General features: G+C 42.3%; 1 protein-coding gene across 1 annotated transcript; it reads right to left on the bottom strand.

Annotated features, from left to right (window-relative positions):
- Positions 1 to 1,294: 1,294 nt before the first annotated feature.
- GDF10 (growth differentiation factor 10) lies at positions 1,295 to 27,816 on the bottom strand. Its single transcript, XM_044300126.1, has 3 exons — positions 27,556 to 27,816; positions 23,450 to 24,357; positions 1,295 to 1,553 (listed from the first exon to the last, which is right to left on the bottom strand). Exons 1-3 carry the CDS (start codon positions 27,770 to 27,772, stop codon positions 1,362 to 1,364), a joined length of 1,317 nt encoding a protein of 438 aa, XP_044156061.1. The 5' UTR covers positions 27,773 to 27,816; the 3' UTR covers positions 1,295 to 1,361.

Genomic DNA, 27,816 nt, shown 5'->3' with positions numbered 1-27,816 from the left:
TATTGTAAAGTTGTGATATAAGCAATTCTGAATGTATGTCATGCATAGAGAGAAAGTTAAATTGTAATATTCGGTATGGCATCAGTCACCACTAGAGGGATATTAGGAACTTAAAGTAACTGGCTTCAGTAATGACATATCCCCATGTGACACGTCACCACTGAAGCCAGTCTATGGCTGTAGTGGCACAGTTGGCCATATCCATGCCCCGGGTGGAAGAAAACAAGCTGCAACCAGAAGACATAGGAACAAGTGCCAGTACGCAAGAACGGAGTGGTTGAGAGCAGTTATCTTTAGGACGGTGATGTAGGCTAGTGTCTTCCCTCAAAAGTTAAAGAGGACCTGTAACTGATAAATCATGTGCAATCTGACAGCAACATGTTATAGAGCAGGAGAAGCCGAGCAGATTGATATATATATTTGTGGGAAAAGAGTCCGTAAAACCTGTAATTTAGAGATTTATCTCTCTGCTTTTTCTCCCTTCTGTGAAGAGCTATCGGTACAGGGAGGAGGGGTTATCAGTGACTGACAGTACTATGAATAAAAGTGTCTATACAGAGATAGCTGTCCATCACTGATAACCCCTCCCTCCTGTACCGATAGCTCTTAACAGGGATGCCGAAAGAAATTGAAAAACTACAAGTTTTACAGCATCTTTTCCCGCAAAAATATATATCAATCCGTTTAGCTTCTCCTGCTCTATAACATGGTGCCTGCAGATTGCATTTTTGGGTGACAGGTCCTCTTTAATATTCTCAGAAAACCCTTCTAATGAAGCAGGATTTATTATTATATCTGTATGCAGTGAGTTCCCCCTAGTGGTGGTTGCGGATAGGCAGAATATTGTTATATAACTTTATAGAGTTCTGACCCCCTTAAATATATATTGTGACAATAATCAGGACAGAAGTTTGGACCTACTTGATGTCATAGTTGGAAGAACACTTTATCTTTACAGAGCATACTGTTCTTCAGAGTAAAGCCCTAAATAATATGTCACTGAAAACAATATAGCTGTACAACAAATATATACTATACACATGGACCATAAGGAACACCTTTTAACATAAAAAGTAGAAATCCACTCCAGTAAAGAGTGAGGTAAGAATGCCATCTCCAGATCAGGTTCATCAATCTGTATATATTTACTTCACACCACAAAGTCACGGAAAGAGAATATGTGGGGGCCATTGGCATCGCTATCAATATATTAACCTTTGCCTTTCTTCTCATAATGAGCATCTATTTCCTTACAATGACACTCTTGTCCTGTCCACTGTGAAACATTGATTAGGAAGGAGAAAAGAGAATTTGAAGGCCCAACGTCATAATCCACTGGGGCTGAAGACTTCTGCATGACGTTATCTGCAGGAACAGCTCTCCACAGACATATTGGGGTAGACTTTCAGCACTACATTCCGACTTTCATCCAGGAAAAGGACACTTAGGGAGCTCATTCTTTCTGGCGTACAGCAAGGTTCTGGGACACCTGGAATTATGCCGACAGCCTTGACTATGCTCTGTATTGTTGCATGGTTCGAAGGGCGCACCACCTGTCGAGAGAGAAGCAATGGAAAGACATGTAAAATATAAATATAAAGTGGCTTAAATTGTAGTATTTTCCGAACCCTTCTTAAAAACATAAGGGCAAGTCAAGGATTAGTCAAATGGATCTGCTTTTTTTTCAGAAACAGCACCACTTTTGCCCATGGGTTGCTTCCAGTGTTGCAGCCAGTAATTTACTTTAGTCGAGATGATCCGCAATATCAGATACAGTCCATATGCAAAATTGTCACTGTTTCTAGAAAAAGTAATCCTTCTGCTGTTTGATCACTCAGAACACGGGCCAGCGTCAGCCGCACTGCTCCTAGGGGGCCCCCTCAGGTATATGCTGAAGATGGCTGTAAGGGAACCCCCAGTGTTACTGAACAGTCATATGGCTATGTCCATATATACAGTAGGTGCTATTAACATGAAGGGGGTATCCCCAAGCATTATCAGTATGCTTGGGGACACCCAGTGTATTAAAGTCTAATTTAGCCTCTATTACTGAAATGTTTAGGCCAGGATTTGAACTCACAACCTTCTACATTAGAGACAAGAACCTTAACCACTGAGCTACGAAGCTCAATGCTACACAGTGCCCGAAAAACCTCAGAGTAGTTTCTCATGTATGAGGTATTTCTCTACAGCAGAAGTATAATTTTACATTTTTTTTTTATAATTGTAAAAAAATGTATGGCACAAAATAAATGTGTAATTACTATATATATATATATATATATATATATATATGTATATATTCATACTTCTGATATATATATGAATGCATAATATGTGGGAAATTACTACTAAGGTTTTTAGCCATAATATATGAACAGCAGGTTACCATGAAGTTCTAGACTTTAATGTAGAAGGCTATAAGTTTGAATCCCAGCATAATCATTAAAAAAATAGAGGCTAAATAAAACTTAAATAGACACACCAACCTTTTTAATTTGTGTAACTATTATTTTTTTGTTGGGAAAGGTGGCAACTCTAACAGAACCCCTGCTCCCTAGTGACCCCCATAACTTTTTTTTTATAGTTATGTCTACAGAGATGTGTGGGGGCTCATTTGAGGGAAATCTGTCTTTTTTTACAATACTATTTTGGGGGGTGTATTTTTAGAAAGGGTGCTTTCCCTGATCTCTGCTGGGGGAAGGCACGTTTGAGCAGGAAGCCCGCGCTTCCGTTTTTTAACACAAAGATGCTATGGTGACATTTGACAAATGCCACAAGGGGTCCCACTGAGATTTATCGCCCAAGGGTCCACTTGAACCTGGAGCTGGCCCTGATCAGAACCTACTTCTTCCTACTCCTTCTTAGCATTCTAGGTTGCACTGTCACTTCAGTCCTACTTTTTACCCTTTCAGGGTACAGATGTAGGATCATTTGCTTGGGGAAATTAGGAGATCTTCTGCTTAGTCTGACTACAGAGCAGATCCACTAGTTAGCCATATAATTCTGTATACCAATAACTACACCCAGCCAAGAGACAGGACTAAGGGGACAAAATAGGTACTGAGGATATGTTCCGCTGCCACGGCAACTGTTGTAGTGAATTCCATAGGCGGGAGAGACATGTCAGAAGACTTTGAGAGCATGAGGCGAGAAGAAGTTCATAAACAGAGTGGATATTTTGTTTCAGAAGGGGAGGGGACGGCTTATATTGTTTCAATTTTTAAGAGAAAAACTGCAGCTATGGATCCAATATTATTACTAGTGTTGAGAAAAGCGGCAAAGCATCTGAAGCGGAAGTCAAATTTTTTGCGCTTTGTGGTAACAAGTGAGTTTTCCTAAAATGGTGGCTGCATGTGTTGGAAAATCAAAGTAAGTGTAGAGGAGACAAGGCCGGGAACATAAGATCATCCATAATGCCATGCAGCCAGCCAGTGGGCAGGTAGTCATCACCCTGTGATGTCACAGCTAGGCAGAGCCCTATAAAACCCTGATCTCGCACGGTCACCGCCATTTTCCTGTGAGCTGAGCATAGGGAGAGACGTGACAAGATGCTCATGCACTAGGGACAGACTCAATTTATTGCCATGTACATAACTTTGCAGTGCACCAAGAGTCATAGCTAATCCGTTCTATTAGCTATAGAGATACTGTGCGTCAGTATTACAGGCAGGCTCGGACTGGCCCACAGGTGTACAAGTGAATCCCCCAGTGTGCCCCTGAGCAAGGGGACCCCTTGTTATCCACTCCACTGCAAAAGTGGCACATAACACAGTAGACTTACTGCATTACATATAGATATGCAGAGTACAGCACCTTAAGAAACTATCCAGTTTATTATTATAGACACATTCATGTGGCTGAGATGACTTATAGGCACAGTGACAGGGCAGCCAGTGTCCTCCTTTCCCAGGGACATACCTTCTCAAAGTCACTGCAGGAACCCCATAATCAATCATCTTGCAGCATCTTGCTACTGTCTGCTGCTGTGTGAGCAGGTAATATTTGGATATATCCCTATGGTGGGCCTCCAAAATAAATTTTACTGGTGGGCCCTACACAGCCCAGTACAACACTGATTACAGATCACAGGCAGGTCTAATTTATCTGTTCTGTTAGCTGTAGAGTTACTGTGCATCAGTATTACAGGTCACTGTTACCGACAAGTCTAATTTATCACTGTGTACATAAGTGTGCAGTGCACCAAAATTCATAGCTACCATAATCCGTTCTGTTAGTGATACAGTTGTTATACACTATGGCCAACACACAGAAGACTGGGTCCTCCAAAGGAACAGGCAGTGGCAAAAATGATGCTGTAGCCAGCACAGGTAGAAGCAGAAGAAGGGGTGGTGGTAGCAGCCGTAGTAATAGGCCAGAGCTACCACTGTCATCCAGCGGTTGAGTTTTGATCAACAAGCTAGCTGTACTGAAATGGTTGACTCGCTCTTCCCAATCATGCTAACACCATGCTTAGTTGGCATGACCCAGGAACTGCCTCTATGCCCTTACCTGTCCTGAACCTGCCTCTTGCTTTTGCTGCTCCATCTGTTAGCCAAGTAATGGTAGCCACCAGCTCTGCTCCGCTTTACAGCGATGATGACCTTTGTGAGGACAGTCAGTGGTTATAGGCCAACACAGACTTGGAGGAGAGGTCCTCTGTGCACTTCTTTAGGCGTGGAACTACCGATGATGACAGTTGGGTAGGAGCACATGTTGCAAGAGGTCAGGGATATGCGCAAGAGACAGGTGAGGGTGGCACAAGTGACTCACAAACATATGTAGATGATGATGTAGTCGATCGCTCGTGGGAGCCAGGTGAAGAGAGGGCATTATCAGGGATCAAGGGTGGCAACATGCCTGTAAGACAGCAAGGTGAAAGCAGTGGGAGATCCGGAGCGAAATGCAGGAGGGTACGCCGTCTGCTACTCGGGAGACTACTTGTGAGGAACACACTGGCAGTGCAGAGGTTCATAAAAGCAGCGACAAGCAGGCATCACACTATGGTGGAGGTAAAATGCCATACTCTGCAGTATGGAAATATTTCACTGGGGGGCATTGGTGTGGTGCTATGTAGGATGTGTGGGCAGAAGGTGAGGCGCGGCCAGGGTGCTAATGTTGGCACGACGGCCCTGTGTGAATACATAGAGCATCACCATAAAGTGGTGTAGGAAAACCATACCACTCATTTCGCCTTACAGCCTGATGCAGCAACCGCTGCATCCCCCACTGGCCCCGCTGCATCCCTCCAGCAGTCAGGGCTCATCAACGTCAGCTGTTCTTCCTTCTCATCAGACTTAAATTTCGTCTATTGCTCCTGAGGTGCCACTTGTTTCGACAGCAATCCATCACTGAGGCGATTGCAAAAAGACAACAGTATGCATGCACTCATCCACTGGGGCAGAAGCTCAACGTGCACCTGGCCAAATTGCTGGTACTACAGTCCGTCCCTTTCCATGTAGTTGACTCTGCACATTTCTGAAAACTGATGGCTTGTGCGGACCCAAGGTGTCCCAAGCCAACATTACTTTTCCCAAAAAGGTGTATCAGCCCTGCACACATACGTTGAGCAGAAGGTGGGCCAGTCCTTGGACCACTGACGTATGGAGTTGTAACGATAGTCATAGATAATATATGTCATTCACAGCCCGCTGCGTAAATGTTGTTCTGGCCCAGCCACACCAGCAATTTGTAATCACGTGTTGTAATCATGGGATTTCTGCGCCTATGTCCTCCTCTGCCTCCTCATTCTCTACCTTGTCCTCACCCTTCCCTCTAGGCACAGTTTACAGTGGTCATCCATCATATCAACTATGCAAAGCTAGGCGTTGTCACATGGTTCTGCACCTTGTCAGCTTGGGCGAACAGAGCCACCCCGGGGAGGAACTGCTTTGTGTCATCAATAAAGAAATCAAATACTGGTGTCACGGTCCCTCATGTGAGAGAGGTGAGAAGATCGGATAGACTTGCTGCACGTGAGGCTATCTGACAGGTCTCTCTGTTTTCCTCTATGTATGTTGTTGCTTGGCAGGATCTCACCTCTCCTCGGGTGCCGCTCGTTATCAGTGATGAGGCTCTATTTAGATCCGCCTCACACTGCTGACCATGCGGTTGATAGTTTCTGCTTGGGTTTTCGTATGGATTCTGAAAAAGTCTGTGCTGTGGATCGACCCAAAGGCACTTATGCAATTTTTGGGGTTCACCAATTACTACTGTAAATTTATCTTGAATTACTCAACTGTTGTTAAACCATTAACTGATATGACTAAGAAAGGCACAGATTTCTCAGTCTGGTCTGAAGAAGCATTGCATGCTTTTTCAGCAATAAAGGAATGTTTTGCTTCTGCTCCTATTCTGGTGCAACCAGATGTGTCACAACCATTTATTGTGGATGTTGACGCTTCAGAGGTTTGGGGTTGGAGCAGTCTTGTCGCAAGGTTCTTCTCCTAGCAAATGGTGCTCTTGTGCTTTTTTTCTCAAAAAAACTCTCTTCTGCCGAAATAAATTATGATGTAGGTAATAGAGAGTTGTTGGCCATTAAATTGGCTTTTGACCTGTAGTCAGATAAACGTCTGAACCCAAGGCAGGCCAGATGGCCATTGTTTTTTACTAGATTTAATTTCATTGTCACTTATCGTCCTGGAAATAAAAGCTTCGTAGATTTCCCGAGAGGGTGATTCGGAGGATCCTGCTCCGATATTGGATGATGGGGTGGTTGTATCCCCCCTTTATCCTGAATTTGAGGCAGAGGTGTTGGAGGCCCAGGGAGAGACACCCGATTCCTGTCCTCCAGGGAAGTTGTCTGTCCCTTCGGAACTACGACACAAGGTGTTTAAGGAACATCACGATACTGTTCTTACGGGACACCCTGGGAGCAGATCCACTGTGGATCTCATCTCTCGAAGATTCTGGTGGCCATAGTTACGTAAATGTGTTGAGGGCTATGTGGCAGCTAGTAAGACTTATGCACGTGATAAGGTGGCTCATAGTCGGCCTTTAGGATCCCTACTTACCTTGTCTATCCCATCCCAACCCTGGACTCATTTGTCCATGGACTTTATCACAGATTTGCCTAATTCTTCTGGGAAAACTGTGATTCTGGTGGTTGTTGAACGCTTCAGCAAGATGGCGCACTTTATACAATTTTCAGGTTTACCTAATGCCAAAACTCTTGCTCAAGTGTTTGTCGATAACATTGTGAAACTACACGGCATTCCCTCTGATGTGGTGTAATAGAGGGACTCAATTTGTTTCCAGATTCTGGGAGGTGTTCTGTACTCGTCTGGGGTTCTGATTGTCCTTCTCTTCAGCCTTTCATCCTCAGTCGAACGGACAGACTGGGAGCACTAACCAGAATCTGGATACTTATTTCAGATGTTTTGTCTCTGAGAATAAAGAGGAATGGTCTTCAATTTTGTTGTTGGCCGAGTTTTCCATAAATAACCGTAGACAGGAGTCTACTGATAAGTCACCATTTTTTGGTGTATATGGGTTCCATCCGCAGTTTGGCATATTTTCTGGTACTGAGACGTCTGGTATACCTGAAGAGGAAAGATTCTCTATATTTAGCGGAAGATTCAAAAGAATTTAAATAAAATGGGCAAAAAGCATAAACAGGTGGCTGACAAGAGACGTGTGAGTGGTCCGGATCTGAGAGTGGGTGATTCTGTGTGGCTGTCCACAAGAAACATTAAGTTGAAGGTACACTCTTGGAAGTTGGGGCCAAGGTTTATTGGACCATACAAGATCTCTGCCATTATTAGTCCGGTTGCTTTTCGTCTTGAGCTTCCGCAGGCTTTGAAGATTCATAATGTGTTTCACAAGTCATTGCTGTCATGGTGGATGGTAATCTTGAGTTTCAGAGTACCAGGATAGTGAACTCAAGAATGTGGGTTCCTGCAGCTGACGTGAATGCCAGTTGCCTTGTGAGGGCCATTCACAGGGCGCATCCTGAAAAAGACTGTCCTGGGTGTCCGCAGGCCACCCGTTGAAGGGGGGGGGGGTACTGTCACGGTCCCTCCTGTGAGAGAGGTGAGAAGATCGGATAGACTTGCTGAACATGAGGCTATCTGACAGGTCTCTCTGTTTTCCTCTATGTATGTTGTTGTTTGGCAGGATCTCACCTCTCCTCTGGTGGCGCTCGCTATCAGTGATGAGGCTCTATTCAGATTCGCCTCACACTGCTGACCATGCGGTTGATAGTTTCTCCTTGGAGTTGCTAGTGCTGGTTTGTCTTGGATATCCTGCTTCTCCATACTTCTGTAAGCTAAGTACTTCTTGCCTTCGCTGTTTCTTATTATCTGGAGTGTGTTGTTTCTAGGCCTCAGGGAGACACAAGTTCCTTCATTCTGGAAGGAACCAGCTGTCTCATCCCTTGCTACCTATCCTAGGGCTTGTCAGTTTTTGCATGGCTTTAGGTATCTGGTGAATGAGTATTTCCACCATCAGGATCTGCTCATACTGGCAGGAGTTAGGGAAAGGCCTAGGGATTACTAGAAGGTCACCATCCCTCTTCCTTAGCTTTTGAGGCCTAGATTGTTGTCTATTCGTTGTGGTGTGTATTTGGTGTTTTCCCTTCCCCTTAACCTGTGACAACTGGCTAGCCAACTGGAGATAGAAACTGTGGTTACTGATAAGGGGGAAGAACATTTTGTCTGCGCTGCATCAGGGAGGGCTGACCTATGCGCCCTGTATGGCACACGTCTTTTATCTAATTGCCACCCAGTTCCTCAAGTCTTTCACTTGACTGCAAGAGCTATTAAAAATGTACAGGAAACTATGCATGCACTTCAGTCACTCTTACCATGCAAAACACACCCTCCTTGAGCTGCAAAGGCAAAATGCTTTTCCCTAACATCTCCTGATATGCAACGTTTCCACCTGTTGGAACTCCACATTCCATATGTTAGACTGCCTGTACGTGCAGGGGAAGGCGGTCAACGATTTATTTATGTGGCAGACGGACAGGTTTACTCCCCGGTGTAATTTCCATCTTAGCCAGTGGCTGATCATCCATGACACATGCCGTTTGAGGAGGCCACTTTATTTGTCAGTCGGCAGAATTATGGCATGAAATATGTCATTCCACTCCTTCACATCCTGTAGGGGATGCTGAGAAATATGATGGCGAGGGAACAGAAAAAATGGCACCTACATCTCACGGCCATGTATATTCTGCCCAAGGGACAAGAGAGGAGAAGGAGGAGAAGGAGGAGAAGGAGGAGAATGAGGAGCTAAACAACAACGACAAAGACGACACAGATGACCCTGACAGACTGTGGCAGTATGCAGTGGAGATGGAGGCAGGGAGACCCTCTAAGTCCTTTGCGCAAATGGCCAGATGCATACTGTTATGTTTGCGCAGTGATAGCCACATTTTCAGAATTCGTCAGAGGGATGACTACTGGCTAGCCACATTGTTAGATCCTCGCTACAGGTCAACTATCAGTGGATTTTTTAGACCTTCTTAGGGATGCAAAAATGGACTACTATAGATACATGCTCTGTAGTCGGTTGGTCTCTGCCTACGAGCGCCACCTGCAGTCCTCAGGAAGGTCTGACCGGGGGGACTCTCTGCACTTATACTCCTCTGCCATGACTGATGGGGAAGGAGCAGCACCTGCTCCATAAGCAGCAAGTTAAGTCTGGAGTGTGGTAGAAGATAGAAGGTTCTTCTATCTTCATTCAGCAGGACCTGCGCTGACGTCACCGTGCTCACCACATGGTGAGCGCGATGTTTTCAGCGCAGGTCCTTTTGCAGGTCCTGCAAGAAGAAGAAAGAAGACGATAAAGGCGTCTGGATGAGGTGAGTAATTTTTTAAATAATTTTTTAACTCTCAATGGACATTTCACTTAGCATTCTGTATTAAAGAATGATATTATTTTCCATTATAACCATGTTACAATAGAAAATAATAAAATCTACAGAACACTGAACCCAAACCCGAACTTCAGTGAAGAAGTCCGGGTTCGGGTCTGGGTACCAACATTCAGTTTTTTATCACATGTGGAAAAAAATGAACAACGCAAGGCAATCACAGACAAATTGCGTGCAAACTCACGCTGGTTTACCTGAACCTGCCCGCAACGCATCCAGACTGACTCCGACACGCTCATCTGCAAAGGGCCTAAGGGTTACAGACCAGTAACATTTTTCCCCCTCTATATTCCAGTGGTCAAAACTTTGGGTTTCATATAGTGTATTAAATAACTTTTATTATTTTATTGGGGTTTAAAAAACAGCAATTTTAACATTATTTTGTGGGATTTATTTTTATGGTATGGCTGTGTGGTATAACTAATCTGATAACTTATTCTGTGAGTCAGGTTTTATTATGTTATAATACTTGCACAATAAAAACACTTGTTTTTACAAAATAATCTGTTTTTGTGTCGTTACTTTACAAGAACCAGAACATTTTAATTTTTCTGACGCCATAACTGTATGAGGGATAATATATTAGATTCCTCTCTCTTACTGTAGCATGTAACGGGTTTCACTGTGGGAAAGAGTGTAAAATGAAAACTTTATTGATATTTGTTTGTGTGTGGTTTAAGTGTTTGGTTTGACTTATTTTATGCTGTGATCCTGACGCTGGGTCATGGTGTCAATAGATGGCGTAATTTGTCACAGAGGGGTAATTAGATGGACAAATGCTCATCTTCTCACTCCTTTCCTGAATAAGAAAGACCTTCATATGTGACAGAGAGCAAGGCCTTTTCCACATGGGCGTTGCGGGAAAAGATGCGGGTGCGTTACGAGAAAATACACAATTTTTCTGCGTGAGTGCAAAGCGTTTTAAGGCATTTTGCAGGCACGTGAGAAAAATCTGCATCTTTAATACCCAGACCAGAACTCGGACTTCTTCACAAAAGTTCGGGTTTGGGATCAGTGTTATAATAATAGTACAGTATGCTAAGTAAATGCTAAGTAAATTAGGGATGCAGGGGTTAAAAAAATAAATAATAATAATTAAACTCACCTCATCCACTTGTTCGCGCAGCCCCTCTTCTTTGAGAAACTGGGAGGAAAAGGACCTTTGGTGACGTCACTGCGCTCATCACATGGTCCATCACCATGGACCATGTGGTGAGCGCAGTGACATCATCAAAGGTCCTTTTCCTCCCAGGTCCTCAAAGAAGAAGAAAGAAGACGAGCGGGGATGTGCGAACAAGTGGATGAGGTGAGTTTAATATTTTTTTTTTTGTTGTTTAACCCCTCCATCCCTAATTTACTTATGTTATAAGAGAAAATAATAAAGATCGGGTCCCTATCTCGATCGTCACCTAGCAACCACTTGCTTGCGGATGCTTGCAATTTTCACGCAGCCCCATTCACTTCTATGGGGCCTGTGTCGCGTGAAATACACACAATATAGAGCATGCTGTGATTTTCACGCAACGCACAAGTGATGCGCGAAAATCACAGCTCATGTGCACAGCCCGATTAGAGTGAATGGATGCGGATTCAGTGCGAGTGCAATGCGTTCACCTCACGCATTGCACCTGCACGGAATTCTCGCCCCTGTGAAAGTATGCTTTCTGATTAATGGAGGAGAGGGAGATAAGTAGCATGCACAGATATACTTCTCTCCTCCCTGCAACATGTCAGCCCCCTTTCCCCCATAGGCTGGCTGACATCAAATCCAGCTGCAGTGGGAGGGCAGCTTTAACCCTTCATATCTTGGTCTCTGTAGCAGGTAGATATATGTGTCTTGTTTGAAAGCTGTCAGTCTAAGCTTTATAACAAGACTAGGATTACCGCGTTATATAGCCTTCAGAAACTGAGTTGGGATTTAAGCAGCTGAAACCTGTATTCACTTTCAGCTGCTATCACTACCAACCCGATTTTTAAAGGAAATATCTCCTGAGCGCTGGGGTCCTAGGTTCAAATCCGACCAAGGACAACATCTGCCTGGAGTTTGTATGTTCTACCCTTGTTTGCGTGGGTTTCCTCTGGGTACTCCAGTTTCCTCCCACACTCCAAAGACATATGTCTGTGAAGGGTCTCATTTATCCAGGTCATGGTATATATCTGTAAAGAATAAATCAAGGCAACTGGACGTACTGTAGATTTCTTGAAAACGTTTCACTAGTTCTTCCAACGAGCTTTCTCAATTCTGAGTGATTGTACAAAAAGTACAGTCAGTAGGTGATAAAGACTTCCCAGAAAAAGTTGTCAAGACAGCATTGTATGTGGCAGACAATAGATGTCTAACCCCCCCACCTCTATTCAAGCTTGGCTTCTCCATTTTTACGTAGATGGCCTCCTTCACGCCTCGTTTGTACCAATCGGCCTCCTTATCCAAAACACGTACTTGACTGTCTTCAAAAATATGTCCAAAGACATACTGATAGGAATTCCTCCTACACTCTAAAGACATACTCATAGGGAACTTAGATTGTGAGCCCCATTCGGGACAGTTGGTTGCTAATGTCTGTAAAGCACTGCGGAATATAGTAGTGCTATATAAGTGCATAAAATAAATAAATAAATATAGAGGAGTTAATGCTGGTCTTGTTTTAAAGCTTAGATTGACAGCGTTCAAACAATTTCAGGCACATATCTCTAGCTGCTATACAGCATGATATGTAAAGGGTTAAAGCACCACTCCTCTTGCTGCCTGAGTTCTGCTCAGGCTGAACTGGTAGGTCCTTTTCCTGAAGCCTGAGCAGAGCTAGAGAAAAAAAAGTTAGGGGGTAAAAGCTCCATTTCAACAGAGCAATCTTTTTTGATCTTTGATAGACAAGTTATAATTTTTGGGGGGTTCAGCCCACACAACCCTATGCAGGTGCAGATTGCTATGGCGAAATATAGATATAAACGCAAAAACACAAATGCAATCGCACTCTGCAACCAGCACTCTGCCCTGCCTCTATGCTGGATGTTGAATAAGGCATTGGTGTACATTTTGGCCAAAGCGTAATAAGCCACTCACTGGTGAGTGGCTTATTACGCTTTGGCCAAAATGTACACCAATGCCTTATTCAACATCTAGCATAGAGGCAGGGCAGAGTGCTGGTTGCAGAGTGCGATTGCATTTGTGTTTTTGCAAAGTTATAATTTAAAAAATCAGAAAATAGACGTCAATAAAATTTTAAGAAAAAGTAAAAAATTAATAAAAATTCAGACCAAGATTGAAAGTCCTAGCCCTAGCATGTGAACAATTTCCTAAACTAGGCCATGTTACTGTATATACTACATAGATGGTAGACAATATTAAGCACAAATCTAAATTTTATTTCAGGGTTGTGTTTTAATATTTGGCACACAGTCTCAGGACAGACATTGATGGCATATTGCTGGGTTATGTGTTATGGGTAGGGCTCAATTAACCCCCACCAATCACTAGATGACGTTCCACTGTTGCTAGGAAAGAGCTGTACTACTTGGTCTCTTGGATATAAAGAGAAAACCATTCAGCTTCAGAATAAAAGTCAACAGGAGACCAAGGTGCATGGTTCATTCCTAGCACTACCACCAGTCACAGTGGTTGGACTTCTGCCAATTACACATATGCCACTTATGTTTTTGATAAGACAAAGACAACCCATTTTCAAGTCCCCAAATGCCCCCAGTATTAGGCTGAGGCTACACACAAAGCTACAGCTGTTGTCCAAAGGAACACATTAAGTTGTGGTGGCATCACAAAAATGTCTATATGTTGCTTTTGGCTTAAAGGTTTTGTCCCATCTGGATATGCCATAAATGTCTGATAGGTGCAGGTTCCACCTCTGGCACCTGTTCCTATCCAAGAAAGAGGTCCATCAGGAAGGATGCCACTCATGTCATCCATGGCTTCTTCATTCACTGCCATGGGATTTCTGAAAATAGCCAAGTAAGTGCACGCAGCTATTTTCAGAAGTCTCAAAGAAGTGAACAGAGAAAGTCGCGTATGCATGATGTCCTCTCCATTCCTGACAGGGCTCCTTTCTTGAGATCAGACATTGGATTTATATGCCATAAATATCCAGATGGAACAATCCCCTTAGGTCCGGGTGCGGACACATTCTACGTACGTCTGAATGGAGCCTTTAACCAGCAAATATTGTATGAGACTTCTATGCAAAATCAATAACAGGGCCCCACCCATCATATGCCAATCACACTACCGTGGCAGACCAGGTATAACTACCATCTCGGGACCCCCTATGCCAGTGATGGCGAACCTATGGCACTGGTGCCAGAGGTGGCACTCAGAGCCCTCTCTGTGGGCACCCGCACCCTGGAAAAATCTATGGTGTACCAATATGTCTTAGACTTTTCCTACCATTCATCAGCACAGGACGCACTATGAACAGCACAGGCAGCGCACTGAATGTAGGCAGGCTATTATAGCTAACAATAAAGTACATGGAGGATATACTATATTGGACTGTAGTATTCAGGTTACATTGCCGTGTTGGCGCTTTGCGATAAATAAGTGGGTTTTGGGTTGCAGTTTGGGCACTCGGTCTCTAAAAGGTTCGCCATCACTGCCCTATGCTATACAACTACATATATAAGTATGTACATGTGAAGGCTTTTTATCAGCATGCGAGCATAACAGATCTAAGAATACCATATTACAGTAGAATTACCGGCCCATCCTCCACACTGGAGGAATTTGCCTCATAGTGACAACCTATAAAGCACAATCTTTATAGCCCTGAAAAGGGAAATAATTACTGCTACCCTAATATACTACCCCTTTAAATTCCACAGTGTATACAAGCCCCTGAAGCATAGGCTTCACTTAAAGCTCAAATATATGAGTACCCCCTTGGGAGAAGATGAATCTACAAACAAGAACAAAACCCATGTTGTGTCACACAGCCATGTAAGAATTGTAAAACACTCTGGGCAGGCTACTCGCTCGTAACTTGTAAGGATCCGCTTGGCTCATGACTTATACACACATATTTACCAGCTCTGTAAACCGACACTATATCCTGTCGGAGTAAAGCGCCGTATTACCGAGTTATTCTCCCCTAGATGCAATGCTTCAGTGCCATGATTTACAATCAGAACCATATGGGTGCAGTATTATGGCTGCCTATAGCTCATAGGTTGTGCAGGGCTGTAATACATGGGTGTGTATGTATATACATTATATTTCATAGTATTCATGTACTCATTTATCCACTAGGTGGTGCTGTTCTATATTGTAAGTGCATGGATGTTCCCATACTATATTTTGCCCAGTGTTTAAGTAAAGGCGCAATTATAGACGATCCATCATGCACAGTGACGTTTACTTATGTATCTTCTTAACTCCTTAATATCCCAACATTGTTTCTAAGTGATACTCCTGTAATGCAGTCCTGTACAGTGGCATCATATGGTAGCTCATACATATCTATCCATAATACTAGATCTGGAATACTGCATGTTCTACTTAAAAAAAAAAAAGAAACATAATGGTCTACACACTGCCTGCTACCAATGGTGATGCAAGAATATACCATCTTTGGATAGGTATGTGCATATTTATACCCTATAGGTCCTGCTCCCAAAAAGAGCTGAGACATGAGTTGCTTCTAGGATCGAGCTGATTTTAGTGGGATAATGAAGACATCTCTTTTCTGTCTGCCAGACCTTTAGCCAAAGGTTGAAGTAGGTGCAAACAAGGAATCAACAGGATGAATGTTTCCTATTGTGTCCCTAAGTTTACCCCAAGGATAAGCAACAGTGGTCTGATATCTGTATTTCTCCCCCTGCTTAATAAATGTATCACAACAGATTTATCCCACAAAAAAATATACATTTTTCAAACCAGCATGTAGATCTGAATACTTTGGTAATTTACATGTTATAAAAAATTTAGCATAGCCACTGAGTTATTCAATGAAATGTATTTGTATAGCGCCACCTGCTGTTGATTCTTTTCCTTAATTCTCTGTCCACCTCAGTAACATCATTGAGGTGGTCGCACATGCTCAGTTCCATCCAACTGTCTTCCGCCATAACTACTGTTATAAGCTATGAGATTTAAAAGGAGAGAGCTGCACCAAAAAGGACACACACCCTGAGAACAAACACATCACATGAGCTGTGATAGGGAAAAAGCTGCAGCAGAAAGGACACACACCCTGAGAACAAACACATCACATGAGCTGTGATAGGGAGAGAGCTGCAGCAGAAAGGACACACACCCTGAGAACAAACACATCACATGAGCTATGATAGGGAGAGAGCTGCAGCAGAAAGGACACACACCCTGAGTTCCCAGTTTGAAATAAATCTAGCGGAGCAATAGGAGCGATGAATGGGTGGAGATGTGGATCTGTGTGAGGTCCAGGGCTGGTTCTAGCTTTTTCAGAAAGAGATTTGTATGTGCTATATGATGTCTGGTTTTAATGTTTTGCATTAGGGTACCTTCACACGACTGTTTGTATTTGGTGGTCTACAATCCGCTATATCTGCTAAATATGGATGTGGTTCATTTGGTATCCGCATTTTTTATGAATCCGTTAACGTCAACAGGTTCATGGTCTGCATTTTGTGGCAAAGTATAGGAGATGTTCTATCTTGTGGAAAATGGACAAAGGGACAAAAGAATTCAAAATTTACCACCCCTAATCAACCTATAAAAAGTATGAAAGAAAAACGTAGGAGTGTTGCGCAAATTACTAAAAGGTCTTTGGTCATTGAGGACCAAAACACCAAAATGTGGTGACTGAAGGGTTAAATTAAGTAAACTATATCAAGGAAATTCCAGGCACATGTACAGTTGTTTAAAAAAAAGTCAGTTGTATATGCGCCTATACCCTGATTTGACACAAGCTGAATGCAATATGCAGTGATGGATTGGGAGAAGGACCACATTTGAGGCCGTAAAATTTGTCAGGTTGATCTCCAGTGTTACAAAGAATAATCAGCTGCTAATTTCTGGAAACAGCACCACCCTTGTACGCCGTGTCTCGTGTTGCAGCTCAGTCTCTTTCACAACCTTTTATAGGATTGTTCCCATCTTAGACATTTCTGGCATATCCACGGAATAATAAGGATATGGCATAAATGACCGATAAGTGCAAGCCCCACCTAAAACCCTTGTCCTGTAGCTGTGAATGAAGAGGTGGATGCAAAAAAAACTTTAAGGATATAAGGGTCATTTATTAAGACCAGCGTTTAACCCCTGTGCTGGTGGTGGATCCACCGAAGTTATGTAGCACAATGGGATGTTTAAAAGTCATTAGTCTTGAAATGCTTTTTTTTTTAAACGGTGTCTACTTAAAATCTGATTTTACACCAATCCAACATTTCCCCTGCTGGGAAAACATAGTACTGAATAGCCTCCATCAGGACAGCCGAGCCTGCTATAGTGATTGGCCATGCTTGCTAAGGCTCATATTTGAGAGCGGGGCTAATATTTGAGAGTGCCCTAATAGGTCTTATTTACAGAAGTTGTTTTGAAGGGAATATCAAAAGCCAGCAGAATTGTAAATGCAGCTCTGGAGTTTAATGCAGCCCATAACTTAGTATCAGTACACGATAAGTAACATAATGTATTCACCAAGGGTACGTGCACAGTGCGTTTCTAAATCCTGCAGGCTTTTCTGGTAGCCTGTTGTGGCATAGATTCCAGTTCCGTCCGAAACCCACCATTTATGCTGGAAAGCAGCCCAATCGCCACCAGATCCCATTATAGTCAATGAAGTCTGACAGTGAATGGTTGAATCCGGAGAGGTGAACGAGCCCCAAGTGACTTGACTTTTATTGTAGTTAATATTCTTTTCATGACACAAGGCAGGAAATTCTGCAATCGCCCTGAAAATCTGTTAGCAGAACGCAGACACCAGTTACATATATGGAGCAGAACAATAATGCAGCAGTGAGATATACTTAAGGGCTAATATTCTGTGGCGAATCTATGAGATGAAGAAACCTGTTTCTTTTAAGGTTTATGAATTTTAGTATTTTATCTATTTATATGACTGCTATTGATTTCTTGGAAACTCCATCACTCGGTAAAGGGGCATGTTAGCTGCCACATGTAGCGCTTATGAATCACTGGTAATTGCCATGGAATTTAGGTCCATTGTTTCTGGTTGCAAGTTCAGTTGCAGCCCAGCAATTAGCCGCAAATCCTGAACGCTATCCGTGCCTGATAACAACCATGTAATAGCTTTGTAATTTACCCTTATTAACAACCACTCACCAAAAATTGTAAATGTAAACCTAACCCTCTGCTCCTGTAATAGACTGTAAGGTGCCATCTGTATGATAGAGACACAGGGCCATCAAAGATACAGTATGGCTTCAGAAAAGGTTGTGTGTCAAGTCAAAATGGGCTAGTTTTGTACATATCTCCCTTTTCCATTAGCCACTGATAAGGGACTGAATTCCAGGGATCCTCTTACCCGCTGTGAATGGTCATACTGTCGGCCGAATGCTGTCAGGCAAATGCTCATTTGGCAACAGCTATTCCTCCCAATTTTGCCATAAATATGCATGCTTGAGGCAAAGCTTGGAAAGAAAAAGAAACCTTTGCTAGACCCTTCTCGACGCAGCTCAGCTCCCACAGGGACAAATCATGTGGAACATTTCCATTGAGAAAAAGTCAAGATAGTTGGCCGATATCACCAGAAATGTTATATATAAATGGCCAGCCTAAGGGCTCGAGAGTGAGGATCTAACATTCGCTGTAGGGCTATGAGTTCTAGTTATGCTACTGGATCTCACAACTAAGTGAGTAGTGACTAGATCTCATTCAGTTTGTTATAAGTGTACACTAATCCTACAACTTGTGGTTTAGAAAGGCAACATTAGAATTTCATGTTTGGCTACCCGAAGCTTACGTAGACATCTACAGTAGGAATCTCTGCCTACTGCATCGCTTTTGTGGATTTGTCACTAGACAGTAGTGATGATCTTCGATCAACCAGGAGTGATCTGATGAAGATGACCATCAAATCCCAGTTACATGACTTTTCAAACACGATCATTCTGGCATTTTATTCCCCTCTCCCAATTGAAATAAATATGCGTGTTTATGGTAAAGTTGGGAGATATAGCCATCTACTGAATGAATGCTCTGCTAAGAACTATATCATGTGTACATAGGCAAATGTTTGGGCCAGTTATCTGGAAAGGAACGTTTGTATGAACAGTGCAGATATGCCAGTGATCAGTCAATAAACCAGCAAAACAATCATTTGTCACTGGATCTAATCAGCACAAAAAGATCATTGTTTGTTGGCAGCACATCTCCCTGTGTAAAGAGGACATCATGTTTCCGACAAAAGATGAACCTCTATGCGGAGGATCATGCTCATATAGAAGCGATGGTTGCTGCATGTAAAGGCAGGCAACCTGCGGGAAATGACCAGGAACAAATATTACTATGAATGTTCATTCCCGATCATTGCCCATTGGTATTGGTCCATGTAAATGGGTCCTTGGTGAAGAATTCTGATTACAATGTAGAATACACGTCATACTGTAATTAACTCATCTTACATTAGATCTTTAAAATTCTAAGTGCGTCCAGACCCTGGCTGTGTGTTCTTGATTTCCTGAGTGGGCCTCACACAAAAAAGGAACTATGTGGAGTACATTGAAAGTTTAGGTTTAGATGTGTTTGGAATTGACTTGCATTGATCAGATCAACGTCACATTAGAAAGGTTACATGCACAGTGTTACAAAATATTCTGCAGTTTTTCTGGTAATGCTTCAAAAAGCTCTTTGAGTCAAAGTCAGGAGTAGTTTCAGAAGGTAAGGGAAATATAAAGAAAGGAATTGCACTTCTCCTTCCTGCTGGATCCATATGTGGCTTAATTGAAACTGCAGTGGCTATTACATATGTACCTGAACTCTTCTCCAATGTGTTTTGGAATTCTGGCAACAGAGGAATTATCAGGCATGTATAGTTATCCCTCTGGGGGTTCTTGGGGAAATCAATGTAAGCACACACATGGCCAAAAGGGACATAAATTCTCACTTTAGACCAACTAATAATCTTAATAAAATATAACTTTTATTCTCCTAGCAATTAAATGGTTTTAATTGTTAAGAGAATACAAGTTATATTTTGTTAGGGTTATCAGTCAAAAGAGTGTTGCTTCAGGGAGGCACAAAATACCAAACTTCAAAAAAAAGCTAAATTTGACCAGCTAAGAGAGGCCACAGGCCAAACTAACTGGGACAAGGTCCTCAATAATAGAAATGCAGCCACAAAATGGGATATTTTTAAAACCATCCTAAACTCGAATGAATTGTCAGCCCTTTATAAAGAGAGTTGCAGAAAGCGACTAGGAGAAAGCAAAGCTATTAAATGTATTTTTTTTTTGCCTTTGTATTCACTGAGAAAAATAAACTGCCAGATGAAATGCAGAGTATAAAAGTTAATCCCCCATTTAAAGTACCCTGTCTCACCCCAAGAAGTGCAGCAGCGTCTTAAAAAGATTAAAATAAAAATTTCTAGGACCAAATAGCATACACCCCCGTATTCTAAGAGAATTAGGCAATGTCATAGACAGACCCTTATTACTGATATTTAAGGACTTTAGATTGACAGGGAGCGTTCCTCAGGATTGGCGCATAGCAAATGTGATGCCAGTATTCAAAAAGATCCAAAAACAGAGCCCGGAAACTATTGTCCGGTAAATTTAACATCTGTTGTGGGTAAACTGTTTGAAGGTTTTCTAAGAGATGCTATCTTGGAGCACCACAATGAAAATAAGAGAATAATGCCAAATCAGCATGGATTCGCGAGGGATTAGTCATGTCAAACTAATGTAACCAGTTTCTATGAGGAGGCAAGTTCTAGACTAGACCGGGGTGAGTCAATGTATGTTGCATATCTTGACTTGACTTATAAAATGAGAATGCTTGGACTGGGAGGAAAAGTCTGTATGTAGGTAAGTAACTGTCTCAGTGATAGAAAACAGAGGATAGTTATTAACTTTACACACTCAGATTGGATCACTGTCACTAGTGGGGTACCAACGGGGTCAGTATTGGGCCATATTCTCTTCAATATATTTATTAATGACTTTGTAGAAGACTTCAACAGTATGACACTAAATTGTTGAAAGTAATTAACAAGAAAGAGGACAGTATACTGCTTCAGATGGATCTGGATAGATTGGAGGCTTGGGCATAGAAGTGGCAGATGAGGTTTAACACTGACAGATGTAAAGTTAGGCACATGGGAAGGAGTAATGCAAGTCACCCGCACATACTAAATGGTAAAACACTGGGTAACACTGACATGAAAAAGGACTTAGGAATTTTAGTGGACAGCAAACTAAACTGAAGAAACCAGCCAGCTGCTGCCAAGACCAATAAGATAATGAGTTGCATCAAAAGGGGCATAGATGCCCGTGATGAGAACATAGTCCTGCCACTTTACACATCACTAGTCGGACCACACATGGAGTACTGTGTACAGTTCTGGGCTCCTGTGAACAAGGCAGACATAGCAGAGCTGGAGAGGGTACAGAGTAGGGCAACTAAAGTAATAACTGGAATGGGGCAACTACAGTACCCTGAAAGATTATTATAATTAATGTCATTCAGTTTAGAAAAAAGACAACTTTATAAATATGTATAAATATATCAGGGGTCAGTACAGAGATCTCTCCCATCATCTATTTATACCCAGGACTGTGACTTTGACGAGGGGACATTCTCTGCGTCTAGAGGAAAGAAGGTTTGTACACAAACATAGAAGAGGATTCTTTACAGTAAGAGCAGTGAGACTATGGAACTCTCTGCCTGAGGAGGTGGTGATGGTGAGTTCACTAAAAGAGTTCAAGAGGGGCCTGGATGTATTTCTGGAGTGTAATAATATTACAAGTTATATTTACTAGAAATGGGTTGTTGTTGTTGATCCAGCAAGTTATTCTGATGGGCTGACTGGAGTTAGGAAGGAATTTTTTTCCCCCTAAAATGAGAGAAATTGGCTTCTACCTCACAGTTTTTTATGCCTTCCTCTGGATCACCTTGCAGGACAACAGGTTGAACTGGACAGATGGATGGATGAATGTCTTTTTTCAGCCTTACAAACTATGTTACTATGTTACTTCACATTGAAAAACTTTTCACAGTACAATAGTGGTGTTTAGGGTAGGCTATCAATATTAGATTCATAGAGGTTTGAATCCTTGGACCAAATCTTCATTTTACTGCGCCATACGTTTTGCTAGAGCTGTGCCTGGTACTGCAGAGTCGCGGGATTGGGAACCCCACCAATCTGATATTAATAGTCTTATCCTAAGAATAGGCTATCAATAATATAGTATCCAAAATCTCTTAATTATAAAGACTGACTCTATCTCTAACTAATTTCGTTAAACTTTAAGGTGGTTCTAAGGTGGAGCTTTAGTTTAAGACTTAAAGGGGTTATGCCATGGTTGGTGTATACAATGAAAATCAAACATCATGTAGTACATGAAAGCCTCTTTCTAAGGAAGGTAGAGCCAGCTCTGTACCTCACATGGAAACAAAAATCTCCCCATTCATTGCTTCTGCTAGATTTACTTCAGCAGCTCAGGAGGCATGTCCTTGTGTTGTACTTTCTGCTGTAGTTGTTTCCCTATAACTTTCACAGTGTCTAGTGAAAATAATGGAAGGTGGAAGTTAAAGATTTAAACTGAGCGCATGCGACCACCTCAGTGAGGTGGATGGAGAAATAAGGAAAAGAACAAACAGCAGGTGGAGCTATACAGATAGATTTTATTAGATAGCTAACTGGCTATACCACGTTTTTAATTATATGCAATTACAAAGCTATTCAAATCCAGATGCTGGTTAGAAAAATGTAGAATATTCCCTTTAAGTTGAAGCCCCACCTTTGAACCATTTTGCATAATATGCATAAGAACTGCATTATCTGTGCCAACAAAGTAGTCTACTCTCTGCTGACTCTAATTAATGAAAGCACCTACTGGGAAATGGTGGCACTACTACTTGTGAAGGGAATGATGCTGATGGAAGCAATATATTCCCGAATAGCTGAATAAAAGACAACTCTAACAATATGTGTTGTGAGGTGGAGATTCTTAGTTGTGCCCAGTGGCATTGGTCTCTCTGATCCAAATAACCAGACCAGTACTATAAATGACATGTAGTTGTTGGGGAAGCCCTGCATTGGGACCAGAAGCTTTAAGTAACGCCTCTGGAAGAGCCCAAATTTTAAAGGGATCTACGGTATCTATGCCACAGTTCCTTTAACACCCTTGAATATACATGTAAGTTTATCCATGTAATAGGTAAATCAGGGCATGATTAGTGCTCAGAGCAAGAAATTAAGCTAAATTGGTTTTCCTATACTGCAATATTAATAGCCTGATCATTCAGGGTCCAACACTCACCGTGTCATCTTTGTTATGCTTATCCACAGGTAAAACAGTTGCCAGTCAAACACCGATGGTCTGTCCAAGTATAGGTCATCATTGTTTAACCCCAGGGAACCCTTTTAAAACTGAGACATTAGCATTCACTTTGTTTGCTTAACTTCTTACCTTTGGCATAGGAAACTCGCAAACACCGGAGCAGTAATAAGCATCAAAAGATTTAGGAGATATAATCCATTCACTCCATCCAATGTCAGCAAAATCCACCTTGAGATATCTGCGGGAGCAGACCCTTGGCTCATCCCATTGGCGTCTCCGAGCTTTCTTCATTGTCCTCTCATCAAAGTGAAGGACTGGAGATTTTGGTAAAGCATCAGCATTATCATTTACCTTCTTCTTCCGCTCCTTCTTTTGGGGCTTTTGTGTCAGTGACTTATATGTATTCTCCCAGAGATGCTGCTTGCTGTATTGAACATACTTAACGTCAGGGAGTTCATTATTATGGGTGGAAGCCAAAAATGTAGCATCCCTCCTTACTCTGCTCTCTGAAGATGCATTGGGCTGCTGCTTAGAATCGGCAACACTTGGTTGGAGTGGGTCATACCTTTGTAAAGTTACTGCCACACTGTTTGGCTCTGATATTGCTCTGTCGTTGGCAAATACTAAGATGTATGGGGCTTCACTTGGATTACTTTCATGGATAGTAGCAAATTTATGGCCAAAGTCAATTTCTGTTGAAATGAACAGATCTTGTTGATGTTGCGCTTCCTTTATGATGCTGGTTATGTCCTTCACGTGCCAGGCACCCTTTTTATTCAACGTGGCGCTGCTGATATTCCACTTTACCAAACCTAAATCTGTTTGGTGGAGAATGCTCTTGAAAATCACACTGACCCTCTGAGTTTGTGGTGGAAGCGAAATACGACAGGAAGCACTCTTGGAACGTTTGCAAAAGGAGTCCCTAGGAGGCCTGGGGCCTTTGTCAGGTCCAAAGTGGAGAGTGGCAGCCAAGACAACTTCAGACTGCTGTAGAGATGTTAAGTTGAAGCGATATGTAGGACGGGAAGCCAGAAAATCTGTCAGATAAAGAAGCTTTATTGTATGAGGAACAAATTGTGCCAACACTTCATTTTCTATGGACGGATTAACTACATGGATGTATGAATTCAGGCCCTGCAATGTGTTTGCATGATTAAGTCATCCATAGATGCTTTTGTCAAACTTCTAATATACTTCTAGTGTCATCAACTCTTACAAAAAACTAAGCTATTCAAGTCACAAAAGATCCTTTACTTAACTGGCTCAGGGCTGGGATGATTTGAGCCTTTGGGATTCACCATTATCAGTACATTTTAGTTCACAAGGTAGAAGGTTATTATTTATTGGATTATCAATGTGATTTTTAGCATTTCTATGCATCATTTTGTCCCATTTTAAAATTTAGTCTTATAGCTTGTCACAGTTGCTGTGACAATGATTTTTTGGTGGTTGTTTTCTTTTTATTTTCATAGCTGGTCCCTAAATGTCAGAAAAGATCACTGTATTATATTGAAATTAGCCTTGTTCATAGTCATGAGTTTAGTTAGTCCAAGGGGCTTCCTTCTTGTTCAGATATCCATGTGATCACATGGTCAGTCAAGTGACCACAGGGACCAATGGAGGCAGTAAAACTGAAACTGCCTCTACAGTATTTTATACAAAGTGTGTACAGAGGCAGAATCAGAGAATAAAATGCTTCAAACACATAGGCACTCAACAGTTTATGAGACGCAGCTCTTAATGGACTTGTCTGCTTTAGAAAATCTGTTACCCTATTAGAGAACTCTGAGTTATTAGATGGTAGTCTCACATTCTGGATACTCATTTACAAAGACAGTATCTTGCTCTGGAGGGCATGACACATCTGTACATTACCTGGTGATTAATTTCAGTGAGCACAGTGTAATGCTTACTTTCCCCTGTGGTGGTGCTGTAGGAAAATTGAGCACTTGCTGCAGGTTCTGCCACAGATTAAGGGTCCATTCACATGACCCTATTTCTGGGTCCGCATCCATTCTGCAATTTTGCGGAACAGGTGCAGAACCATTCATTTCAATGGAGCCGCAAAAGATGCGGACAGCACACAGTGTGCTTTCCGCATCCGTAGTTCCTTTCTGCTGCCCCTTAAAGGGCTTGTTCACCTTTTTAGCATTTGTTCACCTTTCGGCTGAACCTGTGCCGCTTTGGTAGGTCTTGATTCTCCCCGCATGAACATCCATTTTGACACAGGGCTCAGTCACTGGCTGCAGCAGTCTCATGTCACCCATGTGGCATGTCACTGGGGCACATGCTAAATGGGCGACACGTCACCACTGCTGCCAGTGTTTGGCTCCAGTGGTCACATGCACCATGTCAAAACAGATGTTAATGTCAGGAGACCCGACTACATTGCTGCAGAGCTGTCAGGGCAGCAATAGAGCTGGAACACAGCGGTGGGGATCAGGAAAGTATGATAACCACCATGGGTCCAGCTAACTGTGGGGTCTGTTGAAATGTATTGAGTTGCCAGAGAGAAGAACAAAATAACTAGTTGAGGACCCCCTCTATTAGCCCAGAATTCCCCAATAGGGTATCTAAAAATCTATTTTCTAAACCAAATATTCCTGTTATTTGTAGGAACTCTATATTTTACTAGAATAGAGAAATGTTTTAGTTCCTGTGGACTCCTAATAAAGCGCTGCCATAATAGTTTTTCAGCTTCAACTACCGTTTGCATTCAGTGATTGGATCAAAAGACAATGATATGCAAGTGAAATAATAATAGGATCTGCTTAATCCAATCATATTGATGAGCCCCAGACACTCTCAGTAGGGGTATTAGATATATCTTATATAAATGGTGTATTACTCCACTGTGCTGAGATAAAGTGGGCGAATTTTGATCATAGAGAGGAAAAACTACTATAATTTGCATACCACAGGGTAGCATCACTTCACAAATAACTTGTGTAGCTCTTTACCATAGAAGAGGATGGGGAAGTACTGCATGTAAGGGCAGGGCACGATTGTAACTGTGTGACCCTATCATTTATTGTCATAAGGACAGCATTATCAGTATGGTTCTTCTTTATTAGTATAAAAATATACTAAAAGGTAAATTGGCTTCCTATGAAATTGAGACCAATGGGTATTGGGGATGAGTGTCTATATATATGGCAGCGACTATTTCCCCTGCTCCTCATCCATCCATGCACTTTGAGTGCCTTGTGTGAGATGAGAGCATTACAAATGTTTGTCATTGCCGTTTTTTTTATTTTTTATAGATTTTCTACACTTTAAGTATACCATACCTTGACCTTCGATAGACTTGACCTTCATTGATACGATCTCAGTAGTGCAAAACAAGGGACAGAATAGTAGTCCAATACGAAGACATTACATTTTGGTGAACACTGTATGCCTTTATCAGGCATAATAGGCATATGTGAGATATATCATCGCCATATGCCACCAAACTGGGATATGGGGATATAACTGCAGGTCTCGTGACTTTTTAAACTTCATTTGGGCTACTCTGCCATAGCCACTTTCCGAAATGGAGGTGTGGTGTGAGCAGGTCCATTAGCCCCGGCAGACTTATCATCATCTACGCCAGCTACAAGTTGGCATAGATTTCATTCTAGACCTACTGACTGCAGGAGGATTCAGCCTCCATAAATTAAGAGCATCCAAGGGATATCAAGACAGACATTGAAACTGACAATCTTGATAAATCTCCCCCATAGTATTCGCTGGAGAATTGAATGTTGGATTAAAGGATTCTTGCACCAAACTTCTGTTCATATTGCGTGCTGAAGCTAACCTTGTATTGGACTATTAACTGTAGGTTGGGTGAGTTGGAGCACGCTTGAGCGTTGTGTACCATCCCTGAAGCTTCTTAACCATTATTTTGCTGATACCACCGCAATTAATTAGTGCCAGTAGTGGCCACACTTCTTTTTTCTGTATTGAGATGTGGACAGCACACGATTAAATCTGCTATAAGCTACCGTACAGGTGACTGATCATAAAATAAAGGTGTAGATACACATCCCATAACTTTTGTGGGATGAAAGCCGAACTCATGTCAGTAACCTGCCAACAGGGTCATTTTAAAACATCTGCCCTATTGTGCTAATGACGCCACTCACAATGAGTTTAGTCAGACCCTGTGGACCTGTTGCATTGCATTACACAACATTATGTATATTGAGGTACTACACCAACAGTACTGACTCCTATGAGTTTAGTCTTACCTGGCTGTGCCCGGAAGCTGCGTACCGTGTTCCCATTCTGAGGTCGACTGCCCTCTCGACTGTACTTCTCATAGAGCTTCATCATGTGCAATGACAGGGGGTCTGTGGCTGGGCTCAGTATCCCTGGAGCTGGGTTAAGGGTTGAGTCAGAGCTCTGTGGTTGCTTGCCTCTGCTCATACTCAGGAACAGTAGGAGCATCCAATAGTGAGAACTCATGTTGAGTGGCCACAATATATCTAGCAGGGGGTAGATGTGCTATA

This window comes from Bufo gargarizans, chromosome 6 (genome assembly GCF_014858855.1).
Source record: "Bufo gargarizans isolate SCDJY-AF-19 chromosome 6, ASM1485885v1, whole genome shotgun sequence".
Lineage (NCBI taxonomy): Eukaryota > Metazoa > Chordata > Amphibia > Anura > Bufonidae > Bufo > Bufo gargarizans.
This window is presented reverse-complemented; position numbering and strand designations above follow the sequence as displayed.

Bases quoted from the DNA above. Each gene is read 5' to 3' on its own strand.
- GDF10 (XM_044300126.1), bottom strand. From the start codon at position 27,772: ATGAGTTCTCACTATTGGATGCTCCTACTGTTCCTGAGTATGAGCAGA. The intron at 24,358-27,555 runs GTAAGACTAAAC...TTTATCTGACAG, and splicing joins CAGCTTCCGGGCACAGCCAG to ATTTTCTGGCTTCCCGTCCT. The intron at 1,554-23,449 runs GTAAGAAGTTAA...CTCTCTCGACAG, and splicing joins GCGAGTTTCCTATGCCAAAG to GTGGTGCGCCCTTCGAACCA.